The 12,597-nt window shown below is 49.1% G+C and overlaps 1 protein-coding gene across 5 annotated transcripts in view; it reads right to left on the bottom strand.

The window, feature by feature from the left end:
- auts2a (activator of transcription and developmental regulator AUTS2 a) overlaps nucleotides 1–12,597 on the bottom strand; it is a 321,168-nt gene that overhangs the window by 7,707 nt on the left and 300,864 nt on the right. Inside the window, exons 8-15 of one of the 5 annotated variants that reach the window (XM_075486458.1) lie at nucleotides 11,944–12,236; nucleotides 10,635–10,873; nucleotides 9,631–9,675; nucleotides 8,700–8,795; nucleotides 8,544–8,615; nucleotides 8,234–8,263; nucleotides 7,364–7,435; nucleotides 5,534–5,675 (exon numbers count right to left, since the gene is read on the bottom strand). In XM_075486458.1, coding sequence (XP_075342573.1) covers nucleotides 5,534–5,675; nucleotides 7,364–7,435; nucleotides 8,234–8,263; nucleotides 8,544–8,615; nucleotides 8,700–8,795; nucleotides 9,631–9,675; nucleotides 10,635–10,873; nucleotides 11,944–12,236 — 989 coding nt within the window. The remainder of the gene's footprint in view (nucleotides 1–5,533; nucleotides 5,676–7,363; nucleotides 7,436–8,233; nucleotides 8,264–8,543; nucleotides 8,616–8,699; nucleotides 8,796–9,630; nucleotides 9,676–10,634; nucleotides 10,874–11,943; nucleotides 12,237–12,597) is intronic. The other 4 variants (XM_075486460.1, XM_075486462.1, XM_075486459.1 and 1 more) reach the window with 4 other exon arrangements.

Here is a 12,597-nt window from a genome sequence, read left to right as displayed (position 1 = left end):
TGCTTCAGGCAGATGATGGCCACGATCTGTGCCCTGCCTGCCTTGGGCATGATCACCTGGTGGAGGCCCTCTCGGAAAACCCCTGCATGGACTGCAGTTACATGCCCCATGCCGTGAGGGTGACTCGGCTGGCCCAATTGCGCCCCGAGGTTGGCAATGACATTCCTCTTTCTGGGCAGGTGACCCTCCCTAGGCGCTCGAAGCGCCGGAGTGAGGCTGCGGCCTCTGTGGCTCCTCCTAAGAGGAGTCGAGCCAAGGCTGATCAGGGCCTTTCCACAGTGGTGGAGCGTTTGTCTGCAGAACTAGCGGAAATGAAATCCCTTTTCCAGGCACACCAGTTGGATCCTGCGTCTCCCCCCATGCCTGAGTTGGCACCCGAGGAGGACACGTTGTCTTTGGCTGCCTCCGCCTCTCACTTTAGGAGTGAGGTGGGGGCGCAGTCGTCTCGTACAGGGTCTGGCTCGCCCTCTTCACAGGGGGCAGCTAGTGGGGCGAGCGACGGCTCTATGCGGGACGTCATGCAGATGGCTTTGGGGCAGCTGCAGCTGACCGTCCCACAGGCACAAGAGTCGGCTCCCGGAAGCGCCTTTTTCAGGCGCGGACAGGCCCCTGCTCCATTCTTTGTCCCTCCATCCGAGGAGTACCTAAAGGAGCTACACGCCTGTTGGCGGGACCCCAAAGCCTTTTCGCGCCTCTCCCCAGATGGTCGCGTGTTAGAGGCTATGCATGAGTCGGCTAAAGCAGGCTTGGATTGCATGCCTGCGGTTGAGCCCGCTGTGGCCTCACTCATTGTGGCGCCGGATGAGGCTCTTCGCCGTGATGTTCGGTGCCCACGGGCTCAATGCCGTGTTACAGACGACTTCCTCTGTAGAGCCTATAACGCCGGGACGCGTGCTGGCCGCCTTGGCAATTCCTTGGCGCACCTCATGTTCGCCCTTTCTTCATCCCTACAGGACTCTGGTGGGGCCACTACTGCGATTGGCTTTAGTGATGCTGCGCTTCAGGCTTTTGCACTGATGACTAGGGAGCTTGGGCGCGTGATGTCTTTCTTGATTCAGGCTCGTCGACAGGTCTGGCTGGCACAGTCTCCGTTGACTGAAGCAGGTCGTCGGACCCTCCGTGGGGTGCCTGTGGTGCCAGGGGAATTGTTTGGCTCGGCTGCCTTGGAAGCGCTGGAACGGACTGTTCAGGCGCGGAACACCAGGCGGCAGCTTTCAGGCCTGAGCAGGGGTATGCCCCACCTCGGCGTACACGGCACCCGCAGGCTGGCCGCAGTGATTGGCCGCCACCTCGGGGTCGTGCTCGGGTTCCCCCGGCCGAACGACAGGGGCCCAGCAGGGCCTTTCGTGTGCCAGCCCGCCAACCAGCCAGGCAGGCCCGTGACCCACACTCTGGCCGCCGCCCCACCAGGGCCCCTAGGGGCCGTGGGGGCAGACGGTGATGCCACCAGGCCGACCGTCGGATTTTATTCCCATCAGCAGCTCCGTTATTGGGCTGCTCATACTCGGGATCCATGGGTGGTTGCAACTCTGACCCATGGTTACCGGTTACAATTCCGACGGCGGCCTCACATTTCACGCCGGGTCAGGGTGACCGTGATCACCGACCCGGTAAAAGCCCATGCATTGGATCAGGAGCTTTCCGCCCTCCTGGCCAAAGGCGCGATCGAGGCAGTGGATCCTCTGCAACAACCCAGGGGCTACTACTCCACATACTTCCTCGTGCCCAAAAAGACAGGCGGATTTCGTCCCATTCTGGATCTCAGGGGACTGAATCAATATCTCAAGGTACTGCCCTTTCACATGCTCACGACAGCAGAGGTCCTTCAGACTGTTGCGAGGAACGAGTGGTTTACCTCAATAGACTTGACGGACGCGTACTTCCATGTACCTATTGCGGCAGAACATCGCCGTTTTCTCCGGTTTGCCTATCAGGGTCGCCATTGGCAGTTCCGGGTGCTCCCATTTGGCCTCTCTCTTTCCCCGAGGGTGTTCACTCGGTGTGTGAAAGCGGCCCTCTCTCCTCTGCAGGCCTGCGGAGTGAAGGTACTTGCATACCTCGACGATTGGCTTCTTTGCGCTCCATCCCGAGCACATGCCTTTCGCGATACGAATCGTCTGCTGGATCACGTGTCCCGGTTGGGCCTCCAGGTCAACTCGGAAAAGAGCTGCCTGACCCCGTCTCAGACAACCGTTTTTCTGGGTATTTTTCTGGATTCGCCCTCCATGCGGACTTACCCATCTGCTCAACGGGTGACCGACATACTCCAGTTGGTCAGTCGATTCAGGCTGGGCCGGCAGTTGTCCTACGTCACCTTCCTGCGGCTGCTGGGCAAACTGACATCAGTCACCCGGGTCGTGCCCTTGGGTCTGCTGTCACTGCGCCCCTTTCAGAGGTGGCTCAACAGCTTCCGCCTGGACGCCAGGCGGCACAGGCATCGCCAACTCCTGGTGACAGGGTCATGTCTTCGTGTCCTGAGGCCATGGAGGGACAGAAGCTATTTGTCCAGGGGTGTCCCCATGGGGATAGTTGTGTGTCGGAGAGAGGTGGTCACGACGGATGCCAGCCCTACTGGATGGGGTGCGGTATGGCAACACAGAGCGGCTCAGGGCCGCTGGGGCCGACGGGATCGCTCCAGGCACATAAATGTACTGGAGCTGCGTGCGGTGCATTTGGCACTCAGTCACTTTATTCCCCATCTGGAAGGGAAACATGTCCTTATACGGTCGGACAACACCTCCGCGGTCTACCACGTCAACCATCAGGGTGGCACCAGATCAGCGCAGCTGCTGGAAGTGGCCACAGCCCTCCTAGCATGGGCCTCTCCTCGCCTGTCCACCCTGCGGGCAGTGTACTTGCCTGGGCGGCACAACCACGTCGCGGACACTCTTTCCCGCCAGGCAACTGCGCCGGGAGAGTGGTCCCTTCACGGCGACGTGGTGCTCAGGATCTGGGACCTCTTTGGTCAGGCGGAGGTGGATCTCTTCGCCACAGAGGAGTCAACTCGGTGCCCTCGATGGTATTCCCTTACGGGGGCGTCAGGCGCACTGGGCCAGGACGCACTGGCTCATCCTTGGCCGAGGGTCCTCCTGTATGCATTCCCACCCCTGTCCCTGATTTGGCCTACCCTTCGGAGAGTTGCCGAGGAGGGACACAGACTGTTGCTGGTGGCTCCGTGTTGGCCGGCACGGCCATGGTTCCCGCTTCTACGGAGCCTGTGTCGCGGCGCCCCATGGTGTCTCCCGACCAGGAGGGATTTGCTGTCCCAGCTGGGGGGACGATTGTGGCACCCCAATCCCCACCGCCTCCGACTGTGGGTATGGCCGCTGGACGGCTTGAACAGCTGTTGACCGGTCATTCTGATCCCGTCAGACGCACCCTTTTGAGTGCCAGGGCACCCTCTACTCGCCAGCAATATGAGAACAGGTGGCGGCTGTTTTCCCAGTGGTGTTTTGCCCGCAAGGATGATCCAGTCACCTGTGCAGTGTCCACTGTACTGGAGTTTCTCCAGTCTCTTCTTGACAGGGGCCGCACTCCCTCAACGCTTAAGGTGTATGTCGCGGCCATTTCATCTGGTCATGCTGGCTTTGCGGGCTGTACTGTGGGGAGCCATGAACTCATCTCCCTGTTTATGCGTGGCGCTCGTCGGTTGCACCCACCGATGGCCCCACGGGCCCCTGTTTGGGATCTGCCCTTGGTGCTTGAAGCTCTGTGCCACCCCCCATTCGAACCTTTGGAGCTGGCGGACCTCAGGTGGCTGTCGTGGAAAACTGCCTTTCTGATGGCTATTGTCTCGGCTAAGAGGGTCAGCGAGCTACATGCTCTGTCGGTCAGCCCTTCCTGTCTCAGGTGGGATGCTGATGAATCTGGGGTTACCTTGTGGCCAAACCCTGCATTCTGCCTAAGGTGTTGCCTTGTTCGCATTGCAACCGGCCATTGAGGTTGGCACGATTTCAACCCGTGTCGGAAGGTACTGCTGGTGGGTCCCGGTCGTTGTGCCCAGTGAGGGCACTGGAGGCGTACATTGCAGCCACTGCTGCTATTCGACGCTCGGACCAGCTATTCCTGTGTTATGAGGGCCCTTGGTTGGGTTGTCCCCTTTCCAAACAGCGCCTCTCCCACTGGATCGTGGATGTCATCTGCCACGCCTACGCTACGGGGCGCTGCTCCCCACCCGTTGGTGTGAAGGCGCACTCTACCAGGAGCGCCTCTGCTTCCTGGGCTGCCTTGAGGGGGGTTCCAATGGAAGTGCTATGTGCTGCTGCATCATGGGCTTCCCCAAGCACGTTCACCCGATTCTACAGGGTGAATGTGGCCTCCCCTCATCCTCTGGATCAGGTTCTGCGGCGAGGGTCCTCTGAGCCTTCCCAATGAGGTATTTTGCTCTGGATTCCTCGTGACGCCGCTGGTATTGGTCATTCAGTGCTTTCAGCACCGCCTCTGGCGGTCAGTAGGGATGAAATAGAACGAAAGTTACGTATGTAACTACGGTTCTATGAATCCCGAATGACCGCCAGAGCTTCTCTGTCACTCAGAATCCTTGCATTCCGCGAGAAGATTCTGTAGGAGCAGAGTGTCGGATGACACTGGGCTATATAGCCTCTGATTGATCACCCGACATGTCACAGGTGTGACTCTGTTGGTATTACTACTCGAACGGCGCATGCGCGAAGGGACATTCAGTGCTTTCAGCACCGCCTCTGGCGGTCATTCGGGATTCATAGAACCGTAGTTACATACGTAACTTTCGTTTTACTGTTAACTGTTAGAAGATTCTGAAGTCCATAACTAGTTAACTTCAATAGTGGCTGATAGTAAATAAGTATCAACACATTATAGAAAAAATAAGATGAAGTAATTTAGAAATTATTATTGTTAGAGTTAGATTTACGAGAAAACATTAACAAATCCACTTGTCATCTGTAAACTACCCTACGCGGCTATATTCTTGAGGGGAAAATAGACAAACATCGATGTGATTACCAGGTTTTATAATAACATTGTGGCTTTAGAGTGTTAGTCCACCAAACATCCACCGAAAGATTTCACTGAAATTAAAATTTACCCTGACAACATGGTTTCTGACTTTTAATCAAGCAACATCTGCACGTCCACATCTTCACTGAATTAGTTCATTTGCAACGTGACACGAGTCACCAGCAAAGCATGTTTGAGCCTTTTTCATTACTTTTTAGTCCTCTGTGGAATCACTTTTGTTGTACTGTTACTATTTGCGTGGGGCTGTAGTTCAACGGGCTGTCAGAGCCACCAAGACACAGACGTCATCGCCGATACTGTGCCGAGTGTCAGTGTCTATCTTGCCTGTACCTATCATTATTAACTCTGGTAGAGAGGTGGAGTATGGGCAAAGGAAAAATTTATTAAATCGAGCAGATCTGGGTCACTTTTTCTGCAACGCTGAGTGTTTGCAGCTGACTTCAGCAACAATGTCAACAGACAGCAGCTTACCCTGGACATTAGGAGCTACTGTTAACCATTGATCTTTCTGCAGAGAGATCCCACATACACTTACCTGCAGCGGAGAAGAGCGTGGCAGGTCGTGCCAAGTCACTGGGGTGATGGATGGCGCCAAAGAGGCTGGGGCCCGGAGGTCGACTCAGAAACTCGGGCTTGAGGCCGAAGTCTAGCTTGTGAGGGTCGACCTGCATCTGCTGCTGGAAGACGCCAGACCGACAAAGAAACACATGTAAAACCTCTCTATACAACAGTGTGGTATCACTGTGCATTTCATGAGCTCCTTATGGGACATTGCATCACTGTTAAGACATTATGTAAGATCTACCTTGCCATACACACACTGGTATTTGAAGATGACCCTGTATTATTATTATATATTTAATTTAAAAATACTGTACAATACAGCCAAACAATTCACAACATTAAATATGCATTAATAATATGAGTACAGAAAAGAATTGGAAGAGGAGGCTCAAGAGGTGTAAAGATAGTCAGATAAAAGTGAAGTGATGAGCCTACAGCAGGCAGAATAAATTAAAGTTGTACTGTTTATAACGTGTGCTACCTCAGGTGGAACGGACTGAATTTAATACTTTATGAATCCTAAAAATGAAAATGATCTAGCAACATACAGTACAGGACTGACCTCCTGTACCATTCTCTGACTGAACACCAGGTTACATAAAGGTTATGCTCAGCAGCTTTTGGAACAGTCTTCTTCATATCATCAGTTTCAGGAGCTCCAGACCAGTCCCAATTAAAGAGCCGGTTCTTTTTAAAAAAATCAGTTTGTTGCTTCAACAGATGAACGCAAAGCAGATTGTACTCTCCACCACAGACTCACAAAGGTGTTTAAAATGCAAGTAAACCTGTTAGTCTGAACCAAATCAAAGCTAGACTATCTGAATCACTCTGTATGCTCAACTCCTCAACCCTCAACTTTCTCCGTTGGCTGGAAATCCAGAACAATGTACATCAAACTTTATCATTAAGCTTCACATTAGCTATGAGCTCACCTCAGCTCAGCATGGCAGTCTTAACGTGTTCCTGTTTCTCTGATGCTTGTAACACATCATATACATAACATTGCTGTATTACTGTGTATGTAATATACCTTTGGTGGTGTATTTATTCACATAGATCCTAAGCTTGAAACTGTTGAAGGGGACATGGCTGTAATATGGAGTTAAAGGGGAATTCCTGTATTTTCAACATTAAGCCTCTTTTCTGAGTCGTCTGCAATGTTTTAGAACCCCCCTCACCGCTTTTTTTATGTTTACTGCTGTCTCTGGTATTTGCCTAATTTTGATTCTTCTCAACCTGCTTCAGAACGGCTAGTCATGTGCATGTCTTAAAAGGTCCGTAAAAGCACAATAAACGTCCGTTTTCAAAATAATCAACTCACCGGAGTGGTTACTGGTGTGCACTGGTAATCCATATCAAATTTCGTAGCGAAAAGTTGCTTCTGTCGTGTTTTATTTGACATTTTGTAAATCCCATTGAGTTGTATTGAAGACTGGATGTTCGTCGATAGCGGACATGTTTGTAGTTCTCTCGCACCGGAAATGCAATACACCTAGCAGCATTTCCGGTGCGAGAGAACTACAAACATGTCCGCTACCGCTGAGTTGATGATTTTGAAAACGGACGTTTATTGTGCTTTTACAGACCTTTTAAGACATGCACATGACTAGCCGTTCTGAAGCAGGTTGAGAAGAATCAAAATTAGGCAAACAACAGAGACAGCAGTAAACATCAAAAAAGCGGTGAGGGGAGTTCTAAAACATTGCAGACGACTCAGAAAAGAGGCTTAATGTTGAAAATACCGGAGTTCCCCTTTAAAAGTAGCTCTGAGTGCAGAGAGAGGGGTCCGATGAGTCCTCACCTTTACTTTCTGTTGGTGGTGGTATATCTGCCAGGCGATATGGACATGCATGGCGCACCATTTCCCAGGTTTCTGTAACCAAGAGACAGTAAGTAACAGTAAGGTCAGTTTGCATTTGATTGCATAAAAAAACATTTCAGAAAGTTGAAACAAGGGCAAGAAAAGGCTGTAAAACTTGTGTAACGCTTAAGAAAATAAAGCCTCTGACCAGTGATTAGATTTACTGCCTAAAGGTCAGTCGGATCACCAAGCTTACTGGGTTCAAATGAGGCATCCCAGAGTCTTTAAGATGTAAAAATAGGAAGGGGTTCAACACTCCCTGAAAGACTGTGACATGGTTTATATTAAACAATGTTTATCTAAAAGAGCACCTTCATTCTGCATTTAAAACAATGAAGGATGCAATTATTGTATCATAATTCTAAAAGATCTAATATGCGAGTTTATGAGGCCTGGATTTAATGGATATGGTGCTACAGCCTCACTCTACATTATTTTTGATCCTCACAGAGTCGCTCCTCTAAACCATGAAGTCACCTTGACTGCATGACACGATCATATCTATCTTGTTTTTATGCTTTAACAAAGCGGTCTTAATCACAATAACTGAATATGTGCTGGTCTATGATGCCGATGTAACGCGTGACAGAGGAAACTGTCCACCAGTGCAGTGAATCTGTCCAAAAACAGCCTTTCCTAATGCAGATTCTGCACCGTTCTGTAAAATTAATCTTTTTATAAACTCGTACACTCAGCCTCCAAGTGCATCACTCATTTGATTAAACAAAATCAACTCCATTAGCAAAAACCCCTTCAGGCATCTTGGCTGTTATTGTGCGTGATGAAACGTATGAGACTGAGAGCACTCACCCGAAGAATGGGCCGAAAAGGATCTGTTAGCTACAGAAAGGGACCAAAAACATGAGAAAGCTGGTGTTATTTTTCCTGTCAATCACATTAGCCGTGTGTGTGGCATTAATTATAAACCCAATTAAAATGTTAAAGTAAACATTTTAGTAGTCATTTGCACGCGGGTGTTAAACAGGGCTCCTCCGGTGTGGCCTTCAACTCGAAACAAACTGCGTGTAAAATATTTAGTGGCATCATCTAGTGTTGAAAACACGAATCTGACGACTAAAAGGCTTTTCATCGACACTGATTGTCGTGTGCATTTTCTTACCCTGGGGTCTTTCTGTAAGAATGTGTGTGGGACGCCTCCTGGTCTGGTGGACACATCCAGTGGATTAGAGGTCTAGAGAGCACCAGACATGGATCAAAATTAACAACCCCTGTTTTCACTTTGGATGACTGGTGGCGTGTTGCTGTCTTACGCTACCTTGGGCTGGAAGGCGCCCTGGAGCGAGCTGAAGGGCCCGGTCGGGGGGATGACTGGGGGAAGGCCAGACATGGCTGGTGGGTAGGAGTGGAAGAGCTGCGGAAGAAAAGACAGAGAGGAAGTGAGAGGTTATTCAGTCTGTAAGCAAGAGTCAGGACACCGGCTTTATGAGGCAGTGTAGATGGAACAAATGGCCCGTAGCGGCAGACATTCAGCATTCCAACATTTAATCAGAGCTTTTCCAGGGCCACTTAAATGTAAAACTTTACAAATGATTGCCTACATGTTTCACAAGCTGCTCGTTTAAACTGGATTTAAAAAAAAGGGAAAAACGAGTCCCTTTGATATGGAAAGCAGAATATTTTAATATAAGAAAAACACATGTAAAACAAGCAAGTGCTGACAGAGGAACAAAGGGGAATCGACTGCTTTTGCCAATCATATTAGTCAAAAACATGGGAGCTGCAGCAGGATTTAAAAAAAAAAAAAAGGTTTTCTGTTCGTACCATGAGAACAGTGTAGAGATGATAAAAAACTAAACATTAAAAACAATCTAGGGTCAATCTGCATGAAAATACACAATTATGATATTACAATTTGTTAGTTGGTAGAAATAAAGTATCTGTTTTTTTTGTCTTAAAGCAGTCTCCTCTGTAATGTGTTATAGATTTAAACATCATATACAAGCACAGTGTGCACATGCATCTAATGTTGTGATTGTTTCACTAATCGCAACATTAGCTGTGGCTGAAGGGTGAAATGGTCCAGCTTACAGTCGCCATTAAGAAGCAGATGAGTAATTGCATGGAACGTACCACATGCACACAGATGTAAAGAGAGTTGAGACGCCAACTTTCATGGGGAGTAGTGGCATAATGGGAAAACAACAAACTGCTATAGAAGCTAGAGAATATGCAGTAGGAAAACTCACGCTGTGTCTGTAGAAGGGGTCAATTTTTGTTGGGTATTTCTCAAACTGTAGGAGAAATGAAAGAGAGCTAAGTACAGAGACGTAGAGGGGAGAGGAAAAGCTGCACATACACCGTCACAGGGTTGAGTTGGAGCTCTTTCATTTGAAGCCAGTACAAAATACATCACAAAGTGCGTTTCAGAACTAAGAACATGCACAGATCAAGATCTAAGATGTCAAATGAGATTCAAGTTCCCCCGCTCCCAAAGCTAGCCTGTTTTTATTCCCCCTTTTTGTGATCATGTGAAGACCTTGTAAAGTAGTGTGGGCTGGCTTTCATTTGGTTGCAGGCTCAGGGCGAACATTTCCGCAGTCAAGACTAAACACTGCAGCCATAAAGAGCCTTTTTATGGCCTCATTAGCTGTCAGAGGCCTCGCCACGATGCCTTTGAGGTATCATCAGAGCCAAGCGAATGCTCTGTGGGCCAGGCAGTTATGAATGTGTGCGTGTTTATGTGAGTTTTAGGTCGAGGAACCCATCGCCTGTGGTCGCTCCCGACAGACAGCGGGCGTTTTCAATGCAACGCATTTGCCAGTAATGAAAACCCCCAAACGGGACCAAATGATGTCATTAAATTCAGAATGAATTAAGAGTATTATGTTCTGAGAGCTGGCTCTGAAGTTAACGTGCTTTGGGCAAGTTATTGCCTATTTAGAAAATAACAGCATTCAAGTGTGGAGTTTTAAAGTATGCCAGGGAAAACACTAGAAAGGCTTTCTGGGAGGATAAAGGCACTGGAAGGACACACATGGTCATCATTGAAAAGCCGCCACAGAAACCCACAGGTCCCAACAGCCTGCTGCTCACACACACATCCAGATTGTGTAAAATCTTTGCCTTCACAACCACAAAGTAAAAACATTTTCAGTTCCATGCCCCATTATAATAAAAGCATAAAAAACTCTTAGATGAGGGAAAATTGACCCTCTCCAACCAAACATAGGTGTGTTCTACTTATCCTCACATTTCTGGCAGGGGTACGCACCATGGGCGGTGCTGGGGTGGGCATGATGGCGTGGGGGAAGGGCGTGAAGGTGTGCTGGTGTGTGTGCTGGTGCGTGTGTTGGTGCTGATGCTGGTGCTGATGTTGGTGCTGGTGGAACTCGGTGCGCAGGTAGGGCGGGGGGCCAAGCGAGGCGCCGCGGTCCGCGTTCTGTGAGGCCAGGAAACGGGTGTTAAGCTCCTGACGAAGAAGGTCTTGCTCTGGAAACAAGAAATAGAGAAGAGATGATGAGGAAAGAGGTCTCTGAACATACAGAGAAAATACCACAGACATATTGTATAATTTCACTACTAATGTTTGAATGAAAGTTGTTATTTTGTTGCAAACAATCAGAAGCCATGTTAAAGTTATATCAAAGAAGGAAACAAGCAGGAAATTAATGTGATTATCGGCTTGTCATTTTGAATTTAAGCGAAGCTCAAAATGATTAAAAGTGTAACTGCTGGACCTGTCAAATGATGGGATTTTATACACTACAGTCCCTCTGAGGCGACAGTATCTGTTGTTCTAATAACCTTTATGCAGCCTGTGGGGAAAGAATGGATTTCAAGTAATCATAGCCTTTTCGTCTAACTTCAACAAAACCGGCTTTGAAATATTACATCTCCCCCGGAGTAACCTTACCCTTCCTATTCCACAATGACCGGCTATGATATTTTCTGCATTCATTTCTCACTTTATTGGGCTGGGAGTGTGGGTGGAATTTTCTCCTCATAAAGATTTCATTAGTATCTTTTGAACAAAATCCAGCTCGCTCCATTCTATATAGAAGAAATTGATTTCTTGCTCGTGAAAATCATTCCAGGTGAAAGTAGAAGTTCTGGGAACATTGCTAAAGGCAACAAGCACACACACACACTGACCCTGACATTTAGCAGGACAGCACTGTGTGGAAATACGCAGGGCCTGAAATCGCTTTTGAAATGAGGTATGACGGTATGTAGGCAGTTGATCAATCACAGCGTGACAGACAGTGACAGTCAGAACTTGAACTGTCTGCAGGACTTTAAACAACACAACACCCAAGCCATGGAGTACACGTGGATAATCTTGGACTCAGTTATTATTATTTTTTTTTAATAATTACCACAGTAACATTCTGCCTTGGCATCTCTCTCTGCACATCACATGCTTTCAAATTATTCTTCGTCTACTTCTCATATGTCTCCCACATCCTGGCAACATGATACAATAACTGGCTAAAATAGGACACGTTTTTTTTTCCGTTGGCCTAATGGACGGTACGGGGTTTGCAAGCAGCCTGTAGTACCTGAGTAGGCACTCCCAGCAGCAGGATGTCCGGGTACTGGCAGGGCGCTAGACGTCAGTGGTGGTGGTGGAGGCAATGCCGCTGGAGGCGCAAACATATTGGGGTGATGTGGGTGAGGCGAGGACTGCAAGGCAGAGGGGAAGCTGTGGGGGGTGCTCTGGTTAGCAGCCAGAGGTAGGGGGAAAGTAGAGGCTGCTGCTACCAGCGGAGGAGCAGGCGGGTGGTGGGGAAGATGCAAGGAGGGAGCAGAGGGCCCGTGGAGCTTGGTGCCTGGGGTGCTGCTCCTGCTGCTGCTGTGAAGATAGAGAAACAAGAGAAAGGCGCCAGGTTAAGCCAGGCGTGATCAGGCAAAATTAACACTTGTTCCTGCACATCCCCTCATCTCCATCTGTTCCAACATCAATTCCCAGCACAATGTTTTCACACTTCAACTGCCTTCCATTTGTGAACGCCTCCATGCCACACTCTTGCGCATCGCAGAAATCCAGAGCAAAAAAACGTCACGCGAAAAAAACATCACATTCGCAACACCCTTGGATGCAAGTAAATCACCGCTGGCAAACGTAACAGAGAGAGCATCTGTCTTTGAACAGCCTCCATTAAGGCCCTTCCTCCAGAGCCAGGGAGTGAACATGTGCATCGTAAATGGGATGA

Source organism: Odontesthes bonariensis, chromosome 16 (genome assembly GCF_027942865.1).
Source record: "Odontesthes bonariensis isolate fOdoBon6 chromosome 16, fOdoBon6.hap1, whole genome shotgun sequence".
NCBI classification, from domain to species: domain Eukaryota; kingdom Metazoa; phylum Chordata; class Actinopteri; order Atheriniformes; family Atherinopsidae; genus Odontesthes; species Odontesthes bonariensis.
Note: the sequence above shows the minus strand (reverse complement) of the source record. Positions and strands in the feature narration are given on the sequence as shown.